At 34.6% G+C, this 22,340-nt stretch overlaps 1 protein-coding gene across 6 annotated transcripts in view; it reads left to right on the plus strand.

The window, feature by feature from the left end:
• mtd (TLD domain-containing protein mustard) overlaps positions 1-22,340 on the plus strand; it is a 132,527-nt gene that overhangs the window by 14,307 nt on the left and 95,880 nt on the right. For 2 of the 6 annotated variants that reach the window (XM_085481418.1, XM_085481420.1), the window contains exon 2: positions 10,664-11,352. The exons of 3 other annotated variants lie outside the window; for them this stretch is intronic. In XM_085481418.1, coding sequence (XP_085337544.1) covers positions 11,210-11,352 — 143 coding nt within the window. In that variant the 5' untranslated portion in view covers positions 10,664-11,209. The remainder of the gene's footprint in view (positions 1-10,663; positions 11,353-22,340) is intronic. One more of the 6 variants, XM_085481419.1, reaches the window with a different exon arrangement.

The following is a 22,340-nucleotide window of genomic DNA, read 5'->3' on the forward strand; positions in this document are numbered from 1 at the left end:
ATTATTCCGACAATCTTCGACTTGGCTCGTTTTTCGGTCTTTCTCTTAGTCCATTCTCTCTCTCTCTCTCTCTCCTTCGTTGAACAAGTTAACGACAAGATATGACGCGGTAGTACCACGGAAAGACTTTATTGAGACTGATCACGGTGCAAGGGAGGAGGAAATAAAGAACCGAGTCGATCTCTCCGAGATTGAATAACAGGGTTCATTGAGGCGCGCATCGCGACGAATAGCGAAGGAAGAGGATGAGGCTTTATCGCTCTTCAATCTACCGAGGGTTAAGTACGTTGGGAAAGTACCCTTCTCGAATACACTCGGTTGTTGGAATCCTGCCAACGAAGGATAATAACCTTCACCCTCGCCGGAGATCATTCAGACCCTTTGCATTAACGTCGAATTAAAACGATGCGTCGCGTCGCGTGGCGTCGATTTAAAAACCTGTGTGTGCCTTCATTTTTGCTTCTTTTCACGCAGATATCATATTTCTTTAAGCACATATAAAATATTTTCTCAATTTCTTTTACACGCTGTACTTTGATAAAAAGTATTAATACTGCGATTAAAAGTGAACTGTTATTTTTAACATTAATTTCTAAATTTTTTTCTTGTTCAGTGAAGTTATTCCTCAATATGAAATAGTGAATTAAAGAGTTCAGTGAATTAAATCTTTCTCACCATAATTCGAATGTATGTGTGTGTGTATGTATTAGATTCTGAGTTGTTTTTTTCTTCTAATTTTATTTTGTGCATGCTTATGCATGCGCTTAAAAATTGCATTCGACTTATTAAAACCGCGCGTTGCAATTTCCTATTCTAATCCATCTAGAAACAGATTTGTTTCGAATTAACGTCGCAATTTCGAGAAAGCGGAATGACGAATCCAACGTTAATTGGAAGGCGAATAAACCGCCTTTACGCAGATGGTATACGTGATTCTCGTTAATAGCTTTCGACTGTGAAGGGCTAAATGCACCAAGTGCACCTGGGGAAGCCTGCGAGATCGCGAGTATCCTTCGTAGTTCTCCGTAGATGGGAGTTATTCTGATGCACACACGCACACATATATTATACATGTATACATAGATCTAAATATTACATGTTATATAAGCTTTAATACGTACGTTGTGTTCTGAGTGTTGACGAAATAAAATACACTTTTTCTTTCCTCCGTGCGCAATTTATTATTGCAAAATATTTCATTACTAGCAGCAAATCGTTTTTCTCATTGTTTCATGCCTTTGCGTTGTGTCGCTTTGCATCCTTGCATATGTCGATAACGAGAGCCATTTGGATCGAACTAATTAAATTCGTTAAATCGGGATATAACGTCGAGATAGTCTCGGGCGATATTCGAAAGCCGGTACTTAATGCGCTTGTTTCGACGTTCACCTATAATTCCTTTGAAAAAAAAGAGATTATCGTTATTGAAGAATTGACAAAGATATTATTCAGATGATAACATTATGTAATATTGCGGATAAAAGCAAACAAAAAACTGACGAAAAAAGATGTATCCAAAATATTTGATGGCAGAAAATTAAAGTGAATGTTTTGATTGGTTTTAATGAAGTATGTAGAATTTATACAATACAGATTTGCAAATATTTTCAGCATGCTTGGTTAAGTTTTCAATCCACGGTTCTATTATAATTTTTGTAACATGCCGTTTGATTTGTCTCATGATCTATATCATATGTCTTCTAACTAATGGGCTTCTCCGCCAGATGAGAAAAACATCGCCTGTTGAAAATTGGCGTAGACGCGGTCGTTTGTTAAATTATCACGATTAATGAAGCCTGGTCTGCTTGGACGATTAATCCCTCCAGATGTTTCTAAGTGAGATACTGCTCGCGAGTCTATTGGAACTAACATATGAACATAGACTTGAACTTATTTCTATGATCAATATTTCAATAGTTTAAGTTTCAATTTAAAGTGATTAAATAACTTTGATTGAATATTAGTAGAAATTAAAATATAAAGAGTTATGATTACGAGAAATTAAAATTTATATATAAAAAGTAATTTAAATTAATTTAATTTATACAAAAATAATTAACGTTTAATATGAAGATTATCTGGAAAGGAGGGATAAATCCGTCATTAAATAATAAAAAAATAGATAATAAAAAAATAGATTGTAGAAATCTCGAAGCAGCGTTTTGTAAAGGATTATTTTACAGACAAATAATAATTTTTGAATTTGCGAGCTTTTACATCGAGTGTGTGCTTTGAGATTTATCTATCGTGAAAAATGTATGTTCGGTATCAGAGAGAACGAAAAACTGACAGCCACGTTTAGCACGAGATGCGCGATGGATATACGGAACTTCATCTCGTTGTTTTCCCTCTTTCGATACCAATTAAAAAATGACCGAAATGCGTATCTCTATCTCTTTTGGATTTTTTATTTTTATTTATTTATTTATTTATTTTTTTTTTTATCAAAACGAGCATTGTGGTATAAATGAATGAGGTTTTCGCGCAGAGCTGTTTTGATGTTATTTGCAAGTCGTCGTGCACTATGGCTATACGTCGTATTGATCGATGGGAGAGATAATAATAGCGACTCGTGGCACGATGTTGTTCTGATTTGATAAGGAAATTCATTAACGCGCCCCACTTTGTCCATATTTACTGTCTTTTTTTTCTTTTCTTATCGACCGCGGACAGAAGAGTCGATAATGCGGCGCATTGCATCGCAGCAATGTCGATTAATGTATATTATGTGATTTGGACGATGAGAAATGAGTTGTCAAGCGTAATAGTCATATAAGAGTAAAAACATTCTTCATTCGTTCTTCTTTCATGAACATTAAATTTTATATACAATGTCAGGATAGAAACGTACGTCCTTATCATATTTTACGTTAATCAATCTTTCGTTTATGAACTCTTCACTCGTCGAAAATTCTTACGATATTATGAAATACAACTATATTATCAAGATAGAATACAATTAAATTTGCTATTATGGAAAACGAGAAAAAGCTAAGCTGCTACTAATTGTAAAATTGTATTAACTAATAATAATATAGCAGAATTTAAATTAAGTGATTTAAAAACCAACGAAAATGTTTTCAGAATATATCGCGGATAATGCAACCTTTCATTCGCAATAATGGAAATTTTTTATTCGCTGCGTTAATTCTTTTCGCAATTTATCAGAATTAATTTTTTGCAAAAGAGAAATATCAAATTTTCATTTTTGAAACATTTTCTGTTCATGAAAAAAAGATTAAAATGTATATATGGTGCACACAGATTCTCTGTATTTTACTCGCAACATGCAAATATATTTCTGTAGATGTTAATGCAACAATGATAAAATATAATCCGCGATTCGGCACACGATTTTTGCCAAAAATGCTTTGTTCTTTGTTTTTATCTTTGTTTTGTTTTGTTTTTGCCGATGCGTTCAGCATAGGTGGGAAGGATTTTACGGACGCAGCTGCGTCACATTTTTATATTGTTGCGACATCTCGTATAATAACGAGGGGCATTTACATATAAACCTTGTCCGCGTGCAAGCAGATGCAGCTGTAGGAATGCTCGTTGCATATTTCGTTAGAAGTCGACTCGCGCGCGTCGCGTAAAATCGCGGCTATATATATTTTTTTCTTTTCTTTCCTCCTTCGAAAATAATGCGATGAATCCGACACTCTGGAGATAAAAAGAAAGCACCGGATAATGATACGGAATTATACTTAAAGTTTTAGTCATGATCAATAAAAACGAATATTTTGAAATTATAGCTTTGTATTGAATGTATTGAATTTCATTAGTATATAATTCGAATTATGATTAATAAGTGATGATACTAATAAATTAATTAAATTAATAAGTCGAACAGTAGTATAAGTAAAAGAGTACAAAATAAATGAAAAATATATATAACAGTAATAATATAAATCACTCTACAATATGAATAATATTTATTGTTTGCATTGATATTTGCGTTTGCATGAGCTGTTTCTCATTAATGATCGCAGGTAAATTAGGCTGTGCAACATTTCGGAATATACATTCGCGCAATGTTTCGAATCGGAATAAGGTAGGAAAGAAGGATTTCGAAGTTTCGAGGATTCCTTGCAACCGAGTTACATTGAGAGGGCTTACTTTTTCACGATTCTTTGTTGATAATGGCAAAGGTCACGATGCAACCTTGAGAGCTTTGCACCGCGTTATAAGAGGATTCATTGTAATCCAATATGCGCTACGTGCTACGAAACATTGCACTGCATCCGGATAACGTTTATGACACGTTCGTCGTGTTATGTAGGCGCGAGATAGGATGACAGACGGTCATATATATGATAGGGGTGGCAACGACCGAATTATTTAATCCTGTACGTATATATTTCTCTGTGACCTATTTTTTTTCTATATTTTCGTATACGAATCCGAGAAGTTTATCGTTGCGATAAAAGCATCCGATTTCATTCCTCTCTTTCCCATTTTTGGCTTTTAGCGAAGTATATACATATATGTATATATAATATATACACATACAAACACACTTATACATATATATTATTATAATATTTGTTATTATTATATGTATTGTCACATTATTACTGCAGATTATTATAATATATACGGAGGAAGGGTGGGAAAGATGTGAAACTAGGCGTTGAGAGATGTTTGAAAACTCCTGAGGGATTCGCTTCACGTATCAGCCTCCGATACAAGGCAACTAATATTTTAATTTTGACGAAAGTTTAAGCAAGCTCAGCACAGTCGCCTTTCTCTATATAAACACATTTCCAAAGATTGTCGACGTTAATCTATTTTGCGATTACATTATACTTTACTCAATAGCGAATTATAGCTGCTTCTTCAAAAATTGGTTGATATTTAATACAATTTTTATTTTTTATTTTTTATTTTTTTAAATTTTTGTAATGAATTATGGAGAAAATTATAGAAAGAGTTATAGATACGAATTATCGAGATAAATTTTAAAACGGTAATAAAATCTATTCGAAAAAATATATATTTAAATATGTTTTTTTTTTTGCAATTACATATGACATTGCTGAAACGTTATTTTCGATTAAATATATTGAATGCTTTTTTAATAAATTATTTTTTAAATTTTATCTCTGAATTTTTTTATAATTTTTTTAAAAAATATTTTATTAATAAAAGATAATATTAAATATTTCTTTAAAAATTTAATTTATTTTATTTTAAAAAGTTTTAACACATCTCGGAGAATTAAGTCTCGTGTAGTGCTTTTAGAATCTTAATTCATCACTGAATTATGAGACGGGTTTATATAAGCGTAGGCAGTTCCCCAAGGATAACTTTGCGTGCGATTTATTCTCGCAAGGCAGAATACTTGGTGTGAGCTTGATACGAAACCGAGACACGAGATAGGCCATTGGGATACTGTTACATGATGACTACGGGAAGTTCTTATCTGCACTGTCATAGCAAAGTATACTTAATTCTATTGCGCTTTGGTGTGCCATATAACGGAGTAGATGTGATTTTGAAACAGGGAGGGAAAAAAATGCATAAAATCGCAATATAAAGTCGCAACAGCAGAAAAAGTTAACAGTAAAAATATTGTTTAATGGAATGGAGGGTAGATATCGTTTTTTTTATTGTCAGCAGCAGAAGTTTACAACTTCATACATATACAAGCATTTGTGACGTTTTCAATATGCAATACGTATTTTAATATAAACGCGACATACATATTGTATGATATTTCCGTTTATCCTTTTGAATTGTGTGAATATATATACATGGTTATATAGTTGAAATGGAGCTATGGTGGTTTTTTGTAATGTACAGAGAGCTTAGTATGTGTATTTATACATTTATCAAATTTACTATATACGTACATTTTCATTCTGTAAAACGTATTTACTTAAATACTCTTTTATAGTAGATATATTGCAGTGAAAATGATTTAAGTAATCACACGCGTTATAATTTATAACAAAATTATATGATTTTTTAATATTATCGGTAAACGGAGCAAGTAATTGGTTCCGAAGTTATTGGTTAGATTTTGATTTATATGATTTATGTGTATTCTCTGTCCATTATATTACGATAGCATTATTAGCGATGCGAAACGGTCACTCACTCGGTTCGCTTATCGAGTATTGTGCAAGATAGATGTTCCTATTATGCGTTAATAATTAATAATGATTGACAAGGTCACAATTCGGTCGATAATTCTGAAAATTACAAATTGTAAACATAAATCTAATCGTTCGTTTCTCTTGCGTGCAAACTAACGGTTGAAACAGTTTTAATAATGGATAACAAAAATCAAAAAAGATCAGAGAGTTACGGCTAATTTTTGCCCTGTCGCGTTATATATTTGCATAAAAAAAAATCTATTTGAACTAAAAATCTTGCAGTAATTTTCAATTAGCAATTTAAATTAAAAATTTTATATTGATTAAAAAAATACAAATCTTGCTGAAAAATATTGACGAAAAATGCGAGACTGATTAATTAATGTTTGAAATGATTAATAAATTAAATTTCCATTAAATTTTGTTATGAAAAAAGTACGAGCATGCCCAATAGCTCTACGCGAAACTGCGACGCGCTCGGTGTCCTTACGATTGCAGTGGCCTACTTCCAGAAACAATCGCACAATGCCTAGAACATCTTGGTGGGCCAATCGTAAGTGTTGGGAGCTTCAAGGGGATGCGTGAAAATGACCCGCTTTCGGTGCTCCAGATGCCGTCAAGGTCACGCTTTACCTCGCGTTTTGCCTGATACGAAACTTTGCACGCAAACCTTTCTATGTATCATTAATTGTGTAAAAGATGATGTTGCGGGTTTGAATATCTTTACGCAGATCCGATTTTATTTTAAGAGATAATTAGAGAGAAATTCGAATTTTTTAAAATTTTAAACTGCATTTGTTGTCTTTGTATTTCGAATGTCATGCATATTTAAGTTATTCAAATTCTATAAATTTCATCGTATAAATTAAAAATTTTTGTATTATTTTTTTTTCAAAAAGTTGCAAGTTTTTTAATGTAAATTTTGACTGTTTTGCGCGTATTTCTTTTCTACAGCTAATAACAGTAAAAGAATACTAAAGAATGATTACATAATTATGATATAAAGTAAAAAAATGGCAAAGTCAAAAAAATAAACGATTAAATAATCGTTGTAAAAATGAAGTAAACAATTGAACAAACAGGATTTCTACGTAATTGCCGAACGTATAAATTGAAAGTATTTTTAACAACGATCGTCACGCGATTTCGGCGAAGGTCGACGACGCGACGCGACTCCCGGAGATACACATGAGGAGAAAAGCTCGGCTTTAGTATCGGTTATCACGGAATTTTTCGGATGCTCAGGTAGTAGGGACACCGACCGTGGTTGGTTCTTCGGAAAACGTGGCGGAGCGTGTTGGTTACCATGCAATGCCAGCTGGGATTGGTCGAGTTTGGTGGGCGAATGGAGATCAATACTGGGAGGCTTTCGACATGGAGAGGCGTAGGCCGGTGTGTTCTCCACGAGGAAACGAGGACCGGGATTAACCGCTGCTACTGACATGACCTTGATTGTGACCTTAACCTTGATAACGCCCTTGAGCGAGATACAAAAGCCTGTCGTCGTCGTCGTCGTGGTATATCGGCAAGGCCGGGAATTTCCGCGCCGGAAAATTCGTCGCCACATTTAACTCCCTGTAGAGTCTGGTATTCGCTGTATAACGTCGGCCGAACCTTCGGCGGATTTTATAGGTCGCCCTTTGTATATGTTACAAGGCCATTGAAGCGGCTCTCGAAACGCTGACGTAGATATCTTGGGATAGGGTAGACAAACGTGTACGATGATTCTGCAAAGCAGATGGTTACTTTGAAACTTTTCATTCTGATTCATTGAACATGCTTGATTTAACATAAGTTCTCTTTATAAATCGGCAGCGTGTCACGCGGAGATTAAAGTTTGGAAAGTGCGTCAAATATTCTGATAATTGACTCTTGAGTTATCTACATTTTTCATATTTTGCGTTACATACAGATGGATATTCAAACCGCGCAAAACGCGATTTTAATGATGTATCGATACACAATTATTTTATTTATATTATACACGCTTCTTGTTTAATTACATATATTTCCTCTCTTTCTCAGAACTAATAATGGTATAAAATCATTATACCGTCGATAATATGATCGTAACAATTTTGATGTGGCAAATATTTGTTAAATAAAATATTTCAAGTATTTTGATAATCACATTTTTCAATATTTGAATATATAAACCAAACATTATTTTATTCTTGAACGCACTTGATGATTTCCTTACTCGAATTAGCGGTCGGTCCAACGGGAATTGTTGTATATCAACGATAATAAGACTCCGCTTGATTTCCATATAATTAAGATCAGCCGTTATCATCGTCGCGGCCTTGACTATGTGCGCAGCTCGTCGTAATAAAGTTTAAGCGAAGTCGTTATGCTCGATTTTATCGTCGTGCCTTTAGAACCGCGATGGCCATGCATACGTCGATGCATCAAAAATTCTCCCGCTTCTTCATATCGGAGCGAGAGAGAAATTTATAATCGACACACTTTAATTAAAACAATGCGAGAGACGACTTAACGTAATAATTTGTACACGAAAAAAAAAAAAACAGTATCCTCGAAAGAATGCAAATATGCCTTGATTCAAGTATATTTTATCCTTATAATAGCGCCAAATATAATTAATTTTAAATAAAGGATAATTTATCCTTAAAACAAAGTGCAAAATATTCTTGGTTGAAGCTGAAATTTACTTATAAATATTGCAAGGGCAAGCGACAAGTACTTTCAAGTATATATAATAATTCTTAGTTCAAATGTGACTAAGTTTGTTTTTACCATATGCGATTTTTAAAACAAAAATATATCTTAAGGATAAAATATACTTCACGCAAACTTTTTATTATTAAGGCAAATGAAAATTTGTGATTACAAAGAGCATTCTATGCTTAAATCAATCAAATAGCGTTCAAGAATAAAAACATACTTGAATCAAGGATTCCATTTTTTCCGTGTAGGAAAACGCGTGTCGCACGAATTTGATCAATTCGCTCTCGCTTTGTAAAGCCTCATAGTATAGTTGTAAGAACATCTGTAGATCGTTATGTTATTCTGCGAGCAAAGCTGTCCATCGACAGGATCGATTGATTGATTATCGCGAACGTTCGCGATGTCGCTTCGTTTACAAGGGTGTTCGATCCATCTTCAGCGATCAATTTCGCCTGACAGGTTCTCTCTTTTTTTTTCCTTTCTCCTTCTGTCTCTCGACAGTTCTTTTATGCATTACTCCTTTGCCCTCGTTTCTTTTCTCTCCACCCTCGATCGTTCGTATATATTTCTTCGAAGAATCGGATATGGAAAAAAAAAGAAGAGAAACGAAGTACGCGCTTTAACAGCAGATGGTGAATCATATTTGTAAAGCTGACTAGCTTTCTTGGAATTTACAAGTACATACCTATATGCAAACGATTTGAAAATACTTTTAATAGGGAACAACGCGTGTTTTTTTCGCGTGACGCGACAGTTAACGTCGGACTATTCAAGAAAATGTAATGTTTGTCGAGAAACACAACGTGTTTTGTAACCGCACCTATTGATTTTCGACCATGATGATTAATGCGTTTTTCAACACACGTTTAATATTTTGGTGAGTGCGCAGTTTTCGCGTCGCCGACGCAAGATAACGCGAAGATTAGAGTGCATAGCGATATACGAGTATGATACATAACGATTCTAGTGTTTTCAGTTTCATTGTAACATCTCACATTATTTTTCTCCGCACTGACAGATTCATGTGTACCGTACATGCGCGTCTTTTTCGTCATTGCTTCCGGTTTTTAATTATAAACACGATATTGTATACATATACAATCATCAATACTATAGATTATTGCATCACGAATAACTGGAATGAAAGAAGATTACATAATATACATTCTGTCTCGTAATCTAGTAATCTTCTTCTCAATTGCTGCGGTGAAAAATAGAAGGAAAAGAGAGAGAAAGAGAGAGAGACGAATACTTTTTCAACATAAAATAGTTTTTTATTTTGCGTAAGGAAGAGAATACATTTTGCGAGAAAAAGAGAGAGAGATGATATTCTTAAGTCTTTTATGAAATTTTCATGAGAGAAAATCTTCTAATTTAAAACATGCAAATTTCTTAGTTTCTAATTACGTTATAATTCATTAATTAAAATATATTTTATCAAAGAAGTAATGCTCCAAAATTCTCCAAATTAATGATGAATCAAGATATTTAAATTTCTAAAAATATTCAAAAAAACTTGAAATTAAAGATACTTTATAATAGTACTCAAAAACATACTAGTCTGAACAAAATTGATATTTAAAAAAAAAATTGTTGCATTTTAAGAGTCTTGTTACTTATACTTTATACTCTCGTAAGCTCCTTTGAAGATAATATCTGTCACTATCGACGACACAAACTATTTCGTCCGTTGCTTAAATATACCGAAGAACTCCGGGCGGAAAATAAATATTTCCTTGTTCAGACGAATAATAATAAAATGGATTCGTATCCTTCAGCAATTTTGACAACTAATTAAAATGAGACTCGTCCTTTTACGCGTGACGGTAGAAAGCGATTAAGGATGAGTTAACCGAATTTGATCGCTCCTGTAGACTCGTGGTGCGCTGCCGTGGGGTTCGTGGCAATTGGCACGATGTCAGATACACGCGGAGGGAAACGTGAGAGAGGTGAGTGACGTTGTTTGCCAACGGTCATCATCAGATGTCGTCTCGGCCGCGATTAGTTCGCGCTCGTTCGTGCCTGTCTGTGCCGCCGATACACTTGTCGTCGTCGGCGACGAATAATGTCAGTGGGGCCCGGTCGATTCGTTGATCGTGACGGATCGATAGATAGCTCGCATATATGATTCCGGTGCGCCCGCGATAATCCGCTTATCCACGCTCTCGTGTTTCCGCGAAGGATCGTCAACCGATCGAAAATCGGGGAAAACCCGGGGATTCCCAACCGGGCCGGATTCAGCCCGGAGTATATACTTTTGACTATAGAGGGAGGATCTCTCCGATAAATTTCGAACTCTCGATCGAGACGCGGTGTCTCTTCGATCGTGATCGCTCGATATGAAACTGTTAACGTAGGGAGATCGAAAAGATCGTGAGTGTCAACGGGTGTCATTCGAGATTCGAGATCAACGTTATCGAATGGCGTTATTCTCCGGTGGCGGAAGCGGTGCCGGAGGTGGCGGTCCGCCGCCCATCAAACCGGAAGAGCCGTCTGTCCCTTCCAGACAACGGAGTCTCAAGGATCGGTTGCGAGAAGGCATCACCGGCGGATTCGCTTGGCAGTGAGTATTTTCGCCGCTGTCAAATTTGGGGGGCTACATTTATTTTTTATTTACCCTTTACGTATCGTGGTTTTTATCTCTCGTATACCTATTTTCTTCCTCGTCAAGAGATTCAGCCTTGAGAGTAATTGTATGAAATTATTATGTATTAAAGTAGGGTACTATATTACATAAAGTTACAAGGATTGCGATGCTAAACGATAGGTGTAATCACATATATTTCTTTTTTATTCTTTGATATTCTATTTACGATGCTAGAAATAATCCATTATTTTGAGCAAATAATAAAGTGAAATGTATTAACACAAAGCTTAAAAGTCAGCGCGTCATTTAATTTCTATTTATCATCTAATATTACAAATAATCTTGCAAATTTTGCCAAATTGGCAAAAGAGAGAGGGAGCAACGAAATGTTACTATAGAAGAGGATTAATAGATGTTGTTTGGATCACGACTTCGTTGTAATATATCATGTTGAATAGCAGCTTTTTTTTTTTTATCGAAACGTGCTTGTTTTTTTTTTTCCCACTCAGACAGATTATATTTCGCATTCATTGAAAGCATTTTATGAATTATGTGATATTTAATATTGTAATTCTCTCTCAATGCAACGTTATATTGCTTGCACAAATAGCTTTTAATATCGCGCGGTTATTAATGCAATGTCGCGTCGAAAAAGGAAATAATTAATATTGTAGCAAGTTTTATAAAGTTCAGTTTCCGACGTACAATTTTTATACGTGAATTTTCACCGATACGTTTTTCAAAACAGATTATCGTCGACTCGGTGGATGGAGCATATTATATTATAAAGTAAGGTATTATCGATCATTTTAATAAATGAGCGGTGTGAAATTTGCCATTACCATAAGACAGAATAAACCGCGCACACTGTATAGTATAAAGTATACCCAGCAGATGGCGATCGTAGATACTCTGATTATCGTTCACTTTTATTATATCAGCACTTGGAGAAGAGTCGAATAGAAATATCGAATGAATTTCGAAAATAAGTATCTAATGGATTAGGATAAATATTACGCGTTAAAGCTTGAATACTGGAGAAAGGACTAGAGAATTTTGGATGGAAAATACATTAAGGATACGCAGGTAAAAATCAATTTGTCTTCCACCGTTAACTTCAGTTACATAAACTGATATCAGAATTTCTATCACAATCATTCATTGCTTGGGATCGTTAAACGTTGTTACGAGGGTCTTTCAGGTCTCGCTTTTGTTGCGCAAGTATCGCGGCGACGTGGTAATTTCGAATTAATGATTTATCCTCCGGGCCTATACAATCATATTTGACGCGCGCGTGCGCGAGGCTCGTTATTCAATCTTTCGCGCTCCGGTTTTTTTTTATCCACCATGCAAAATGAGAGGGAAAGTTATTAAATAGCCATCACCTATATAGCGGCCGGCGAACTCGTTCCTTCGCACGACCCTGACCCCACGCTGTAAATCGTCGGATTTGGGCCAGTTTCGCATCCGACACCATAAATTATCCAGCGCTCGAGCTCCAGATTTGCGTTTATTCGCTTTATCGCCGGGAGGACCCGTGCACTTTTTTTTCCTTCATTTTTACGCTGTCCCCGACAGCGCTTTTCCACTTTATTAGAGCGTCCGATTTATTTTTTCGCTCGAAAATTCCGCGCGAATAATCTGATCAAGTAGCTCACTTTCATATTATTCGCTTTGTCGTTCTTTTGGACGTGGATTGCGAAAATTAATTAGTCTGCGATGTTTTTTTTTTCTCTACGGCGTTCCCCGGTTATTTTCATCTCTATTCTAGTCTATTATTATTCGCAGTCTCATCTTCCTTATGATATCGTCTCTCTTTTCTTCTTTGAAGAAAAATATAATAATATAATAAGGAGGGATTAATTCTGATGTTATAAATAATGATACATTTATTTTTTACACGCGCCAATTTAATTTGACATTACACTTAATTGGTCATTAAAATAGGTCGTTTTTTCGTAATCAGAAAAAGCCTCATATGCTGTCTATTTAAAAATAGAATAAACTATCGGAGTCTTTTTTTTCTTTCGTATTCAAATGTATTATACTTATTTGAAAGAGTCAAATGTTGGCGTATTTTGATCTTCTCGTGTTACGTGACTATCGATCTCAATGTGTACGATGTAATAAACCACGACGTAGCAACCATTTATAACACGACGCGTTATGGATTTCCGAATCGTGTCATGGATACGACAGATACATCGGGAACAGACGACCGAGGCGTCATACCCGTATCCTAATTTCGGTCAACGAAATAGTCATTTCGAATAGACGATTGATGTCAATGTGGCGCACTTATCGTTTGTATGAATATAGAGATACTCGGTACGGGTGAAATAATTTCATAGTGCGTAATAATTTACCCGATGACCCAATTTCACTTTTTGACATATACACATATGTCACTTTGTCGCATCTTTGAACTTCTACAACTCAGTTTTCTTGCTCCTGTATAGGTTTTTATTTCAATGAATCTTTTCTGATAATTTGAAAGATTTTTTAAAAATAATATAGAAAAAAGATTTTCGAGAAGAATAAACTATTTATGAAAGTTTTCTCTTGAGATTGCATTTTAAATTTCATGACTCTAAGTTTGCGCTCGATATCCTTAAGTACCTTAATTCGCCACTGACAACATGTATCGTGTACTCGCCGTATAAGCTACTCAGAAGAACAGCTCATAATTCTTGCAAAAACTTCACTTTATACATAATTCTATATTCAAAGCCGAACAAGTTGTACAGACTTGCATTATTTTTATTTCAAATGGATGTGCGTCTCATATATAAATCATCTACATGAGCTTCTTATAAAATACGAAATCAGCAAAGAAGTTTCGCTGCTTTTGTAAAGTTTACGATTCTATTTGCTTTGACTAATGTGCGCAATAGACTGCTACTGTATCTACATCGATTTTGTAGAATATTACCTATTACATAAGACATGTCAAAGACTGCGACGGTAGAAAGAACAGAAATTGTTTTTATATTTGTCGTTATAATTTATTGTGCTTTATAACGATGCTTACATAACAACATGAGAAAAATGAGCTTTCGTCCACTTTCGAGTCGTAAGAAAAAAAATGTTGCCGCGATGGCGATCAAGGTTACGAACAATCTCGAGTTCGGATCGGCAACGAATGTATCGATTGTTCCAATATAAGGCCGCTCTTATATATATCGGGAGAAAATAAAGGAGCAGCCGTCGCCGCCCTTTATGCACTCGCATGTATGCATAGCAACGGCGACTGGGATGTGCATCTATGCCATCGAGTAGTTGCCGTCTGCTATCGGATACGTGTATGTATACATACGTATGTTACATACCGTGGATACATATCAGCGCATATATTCTCCACAATATACACGATGATGCATACAAGATGACCGCAAATTTAGATCACATTCCCGAGATCCTCACCTTCGCGAAAACGTTTCGGACGACCGATCTAGAAATAATATCGCCGCCGATTCTTATACGAAATGAATATTGAGAAACGAATGAGACAGAACGGTGTCTGTCTGCGAAATATTTTGTTTCTTTCTGTTTTTTTTTAGCGATTGATTATTTTTCTTCTTTCAACGAAAGTCGAATAAAATTATTATATACGATGTGTCATTTTTCAACAGTGACAAATAACACGTTGACATAATAGATTAAACACCGTGCGCTTTATTAGCATTATTTATTATATCATTAATATTTAGAAATGAACACTCTTATCACGTGTCATCTATATCTCTTTTGTAAAATTCTGTATGACAATGACCGATTATTTTTATTTTTATTGTAGCAAAAAATTTTAAGTAAAAGAAAAATTGTCCGTAGAAACGCTGGATTTCCGTTTGTAACAAAGCATCCGCGCAAATAATTCAAATCACAGGCTTTCGATTGAAAAATCTTCATCCTGTTCTTACTTGTATCAAGTCTAAGACATTCACTTCCGAGCACGTCCACGGAATTACGGTATAGATACGTGTCCAAGATCTCCGCGCAAATTTCTTCCAGACTTCTGCGCACGTGGTGCTTCTGCAAGAAATGCATAGTTTGCCGCTAGCGGAAGTTTCTTGATTAAATTATCGGGCGCGCGTTTTATACTTCCTGCTCTCGAACGTATCCCTAAGCTGGAACGTTTCTCTGGCACGTGGAATCGATTTGGCTGACCGATTTACCGAGGGACAGTGAGAAGGATATGACGTCGTCGTACCCTACTTACCTATTTCTAACAGATTCACCGGGAATCTACCTACTCCTCAACACTATTAAGAGCGTCGAACGTAAGAAATGTCGAGAATGTCTCGCAACTTTAAAGTCTATGCGAACTTGCACTTAACATTATAAATTCCGGCGCTGACAAAACTTTTAGGTCGACTTTCTGTCCAAACTTTTATATGTACATTATATTTTTATGATACGATGTAATTTCTAATATCATATTTTAATTTGAAAAAAATGTGCTTTAAACTTAATTTTCGTTTACATTTATTAATTACGTTTATTCTAATTTTTTCTTTCACAGATATTTGCTTCTGTTTTCAAATAATCTCTTTGATCTATCAAGGGAAAAAACGTACGTTTTAATAAAATTATAGACGCGAAATTTTTTCCATTTACAAATGGACGCTAGCGAAATATAGTATACATTAATTTCGAAGCGTATATACGCTTTCGTGCTCGCCGTGAATCTGTGTTGTGTAGCATTGTTTTTCAAAATGTGTAAGGAAAAAAAGCGGGATAATCGGCTGGAGTTCTTGACTCGCGGAGGAACAAGTTCGCCCGCGCCATTAGGTAGATACTCTCTTCAGGGATCTCCCGCGACGAGGTCATCGGGTAAATGGGTCAAGTAGGTTTACAAGCACTCGCCGCGTGTACTTAGGTATGCAGATTGCACGAGGCAATCGCGTTTGTGAAGCATCACTGTGCACGCGCTTGTATTTACTTCCATTTACGAATTTACGCCTGGCTTTGCTTAAGTCCCCTTAACTCCAATGGCGACCTACGTTATCGTGACTGATATGTGTATATGTATATATAGGTCTTCAAAGAGCATATATATAATTCGATGTAAATTAGTGAAAGTTGAAAGTGAATCGAGAATGTCGAGATAAACATCATAAGTATGCATATAGCAGTACAAATCGCGTAAAACCTACTCAAATGCATTTTCATGTGAATGTTGTTTCGTGTTTATTCTATATTTTGTCATTTCAGATATTTATTAATTTACATAAGATTAGATAATTGATATTTTGAACTCAAGAGATAGATTATTATGATAATTTGATAAAATGATTCAAATATATTTCTTCTCTCTCGAAAAGTATTTACTTCGTCGAGAGCAAAATATATTATTTCTGAAAGCGATGATAACAAGATTATTGAGAGCAGAAAGTGCACGGAAATTAAAACATGATTAGTATACACGTAATCGTGAAATTTTGAAATTTCTTTTTATCTCGCGATACGAACGGTCCCGATAATCAATCTCCGAGTGTGTTTACAAGTAAACAGCACGGATAGAATTGTTGGTAACTCCGCTTTGTATTACATAAAGCGACGCTCGTACGGGACAAATAATGATCGGGTATGATTAGATTAATTGAACGTATTAAACTAGTTTAGCTCTCGCGAATAGCATGCGCGTCTCTCTCTCTTTCTCTGTTAGCGCGCATAGTTTTGCAATCGCAAAAGTCACGCACGTGCGTGAATGCATTGCATTGCATTGCGTAGCTTCATGTTGCACCGACTCGATCGCGAAACGATTTTAGCGTTGCGTGAACTCCCTTAAATCGCGCGCAACGAAAACCGCAGGAAATAAGATAAAGCGAGAGCTATTCCGAAATCATTTCGGAGTAGAAACTTCTCGGAGTAAAACTTCTCGTACTATTTGACGTGATGACTCGAGCAACTTCATTTCTATATAATATCAAGATATATTAATTACTAGATATATTTATTTATTATTGTTTTATTTATAATTGATTACCAATTGATACCAAGATATATTAATTACTAGATATATTTATTTATTATTGTTTTATTTATAATTGATTATAAATAAAATAATGTCTAACACACAATAACGATTGATATACTTTATAATATATAATTAATTAATGTTTCAATATTATAGAAACGAAATTTTTCGAATCACTTTAGTTTCTCTAAAATTATTAATATATCTTAATATATGGCTAATTAATTGTAAAAAGTATTATAAAATGTTAACAAGTATATTCATATCATTATATGTACGTAGGATAATTATCCGATACTTTAACAAATTTACTTTGCTTGTACAGAAGTTTTAGCTAATAAAATTGGATTAGTTAATAAATTATTTATAATAACGAGAAAAGACAGAAAAATGAGAAAATAAAATTTTTTTACTATTATTTTATTACAAATTTATTATAAATATCATGATTATTCGCGACGATGAAAAATTTCGCAATAGAGCATGTCCGGTCCTTAGGGATCCAAAGGAAGGTCGATTTGGCCGGTCAGTGGAGGATTCAAGGATCCGAAGAGTGGACGTACTTGCTCTGCTCTCGGTGTGCTTTGTTATTATTAACTTTCGAAACATCTCGGCCTTCCACGCGACGGAACACCTCGGCGCGGCGTGTCGGCCTTCCTCTTGTCACACGTTCGTCGCGATATTTCACCTCTTGCGGCGCCTGTCGTCTCAGCAAAAAGATTATTGAGAGAGCAACGTCCGCCGAATGTCCTCGTATTTTATCAGGTGTCCAGTCATTTCGGAAGGGAAGGGGATATAGAAACGCGAATCTGGCTTGCGCGCGAAATAGAGAGCTCACGCGAATGAAAGCGTAAAATTCTCGCGTGTGGAATGTCATGGTTATTTTTTATAATAGGATTATATTTGATGTGTGTGTTGGTACATTATTATATATTTTTTTTAATAATGTAATTTGTGTGCATATAAAAAATATATACAAAAAATATACGCATAATAAAACAGTATATATAGTATTGCGATATAATAAAGCGTAAAATTCTCGCGTGTGGAATGTCATGGTTATTTTTTATAATAGGATTATATTTAATGTGTGTGTTGGTACATTATTATATATTTTTTAAATAATATAATTTGTGTGCATATAAAAAATATATACAAAAATATACGCATAATAAAACAGTATATATAGTATTGCGATATAATAAAGCGTAAAATTCTCGCGTGTGGAATGTCATGGTTATTTTTATAATAGGAATATATTTGATGTGTGTGTTGGTACATTATTATATATTTTTTTAAATAATATAATTCGTGTGCATATAAAAAATATATAAAAAAATATACGCATAATAAAACAGTATATAGTATTGCGATATAATAAAGCAGTAATAAATTTTGCGTCTCATGCACAATTATAAGACAGTGAAATAGTAATTTTCGCTGTCTTAACGCACAAACATTCGTGTCGGCTCACGTAGCCTGTTTTTTCGAGTTATTATAATAATAAAGCAATATAATATTGTGCGTTTTTTTTTTAAAAAAAGATTTATCGAGACGTCATGATTTTGGAAAAGGCAACGTATAATATTTCATTATATACATTTGGATTATGTTAATTAGCGTGTTTTTATCACCAATACATTTATTGCAAATTCGTGTGAGATAATCCAATCTCTCTTAGCCTGTTTGTAGCATCGAAAATTAAATTTGTTCAAATTATCAGTTCCAATTTCTAGTCAAGACGCGATCACATTTAGCGGACGTCTTTCTATCAGTTTTCCCGCCCTAATCGAGTACGCGCTCAGATCGACGTTCCAGAATCTCGCTGGAGATCGTAAAGATTCGCGTCGAACAGAAACACGACAGAGAACGCCTGTGTCCCGAGGGATGATCTCGAATAGTCGTCGACTGTTTTATGGTCGCCTGTAAAAAAGAAGAGACACATACGATAGAAAATGTGACTCTTTCTTTACGAGAGGCTATTTTAACGGTCCATTGACGCATTGAAGCGCGATTTATTCTGCGAACAAATATATGATCCGTAACTTTGCGCATTTTCTTTATCTTATAACACTTGAGCGCAAAAAGTAATTAAAATATAAAGATAAGTATAAATGTAAAGTGTAAGACAGGCAATAAGAGCCAAATCGTGGATGACACTGCGTTATCCCAACGAAACTAAAATTTTTTTCGTTAGAATTAAATACCTGTGCACAAGGCACCAAATTTTATTTGGTCACGGCCAAGATTTAAAATTGGAATAAATTATATAATAATTAAATAATTATATTAAGAGTTTAACAAGGCTCTGTAATATAAATATAAATTTAAAGTGTAAGACAGGCAATAAAGAGCCAAATCGCGGATGACAGTGCGTTATCCCAATGAAACTAAAATTTTTTTCGTTAGAATTAGATACCTGTGCACAAGGCACCAAATTTTATTTGGTCACGGCCAAGATTTAAAATTGGAATAAATCTTGGCCGTGACCAAGTAAAATTTGGTGCCTTGTGCACAGGTATCTAATTCTACCAAAAAAAATTTTAGTTTCGTTGGGATAACGCACTGTCATCCGCGATTTGGCTCTTTATTGCCTGTCTTACACTTTAAATTTATATTTATATTACAGAGCCTTGTTAAACTCTTAATATAAAGATAAGATAGGAATAGTAAAGTTTGATTGATTAGAAAAATAAAAGTAATGATATATATCAAGGACAAGACGTAGCACTGATATAATAATAATAATAATAATACTCGAAGAAGGAATTGTATTGCTTTCCGAACTGCTCCGAATTATTCTACTCAGGTTCTCCTTAGCCAAAAGATTTTTGCAGTAAGAAATATTTGTTGCATAGAATTAATTACTTTTTTTTATTTACGTATATGCTGAATTACATTTCCAATACTTGGATATATAACGAATAAATACATATTTTGTTCAAAAAATACATGTAACTCGAATGTGAATGCTGATCACGTGTCATCCGCAGCGGTTGTGTCCTAAATTTTCTGTATTGAAATAACGTGAAAATTGAGGAAGCTGGAAGAGTATCCGTGCACGTGTGTCTACCACGATCATAATCTTTAGAGTCTACAATTGACCGTGGGAAAATATAGGTCAGTGGCATATTGTGCCGTGCGCTTATACCTACATTTGCATAAAATTGTTTCTTGGTTAAGCGTTCATGTAGGCTTATTAACAAAGCTACATAATTTAACCGCCGATGTAATAACGGTAGTTTCTCGCGCCGAAGTGTTTACGTAATTAAAATTTTTATTAACAACGTAAAATTTATGAACTTTCAAAAAGGAAGAACTTTATCTTTTAATAACATAAATATAATATAATAAATATATCTTCTTTGTATCTCATCAAGAATATGAAATAACGTTAATGTTCTATTACGGATAAATAAATTCGTAAAATTCGATTTTATTTTTAGTTTCAGTTCAGTTTATAAATGTAACATACATGTAGCAAATCACTCGGGGAGAATTCCTGCATAATTTGTGCGCAAAGAAATTCCGTTCAATCTATCGGCCTCGCTTTGACGGCGCAAGGCCACATCTGTTGTTATCAACTGATACAACTGCGCCCGATAAATATGTAGATGTACAACGGGAAATTCGATTCTGTCATGGCTTTCTCGATCGCCGGGCCGTATTCGGATATAGAAAGAGCGTCCTCTCCATACCGCGTTCAAATCGATTCGCTTGTCTCGCTTTATAACATAGACACGGACCGCTTTCAAGGCCTTCATGAATTCCACGGTGACATTATTTCATCATTGATTGGCCGGAAGTGAGATGAGATCCTCAGGCATTTAAGTCACGATCGAGTCTCATTGAGGTCGAGTACTCGACCTAACATTGAACTAGACAAAAGCGATCGATATCGTTATGCGATGAGAAAACGCGCTGTTTCTTGCGACGTTATTTATCTTTCTTGATGACTACATCATTATAAATGCGTGACATTAAAATCTGATCAAAGCTATATTTATAAAGATATTTAATATAAGTATATTTAATAGGATGAACACAAATAAGTAATAGAAAGATTACTTCGTTGTGTGCTACGGAATTATTACGAACGATAATTAGACCGCAAACGCGATATTGTTTTCGAGATCGCGACAGAAATCGCGAATGGCTTCTTATTCTTGCATCGAGATGTATGAGAGCAAGTTGCAGCACTCGGTTGGACGCGTCTCGCAATTTGCAATAACTCTTATATAAGTGAGTTAAGACCTACACTGATGTGACGGAAACGTTTAGATCCTATCTACTGGTCGGACGATGCAAGCTCTCTTTTACGACAGCTTAATCGTTTAACGAGGATAATTAGCCTCGTTAAAGCGCGACCGAATTGTTATCGTACGTGACGTGCGATTGATTTTATAGCGAGCGCGAATTCTCTTCGGGATTTTTAATTTATTGACGTGAAAAAATACTCGAAATATTGAGAGGTATCTCCATCAAGAATAATAAGATTTTCAAGCAGCCTATATTATAGAATAGTCAATACTATATAGAGCAATCTGTCATATTTATATTATTGATTTCTGTAATATTTTTCACTTTGGGGTATAATTAATTTAATGGAATAATAATTTTGTAGACTATATATAATTTTTATTTCGCCTTCATACAAATTTCTTTCTTTTCACTTTCAAGATAACGTTTTATCAATATATATTTATGACGTTATCGTTTAAAACGCAGTGTGTCTGCATTCTTTCATTAATATAACGTATAAGTAAATCATTTTCTTTTATAAATAATTGACATAAAAATATACAACTTTTTTTTCTCGATATTAATACAAACGCAAGCATGCATGTTTATAATAATTAAATAATTATGCTTATAAAGGCGAGACAAAATTATGTGAAAAAATACTCGAAATATTGAGAGGTATCTCCATCAAAAATAATAAGATTTTCAAGCAGCCGATATTATAGAATAGTCAATACTATAT

This window comes from Nylanderia fulva, unplaced genomic scaffold, assembly GCF_048542155.1.
Source record: "Nylanderia fulva isolate GAGA-0341 unplaced genomic scaffold, ASM4854215v1 Scaffold18, whole genome shotgun sequence".
NCBI lineage: Eukaryota > Metazoa > Arthropoda > Insecta > Hymenoptera > Formicidae > Nylanderia > Nylanderia fulva.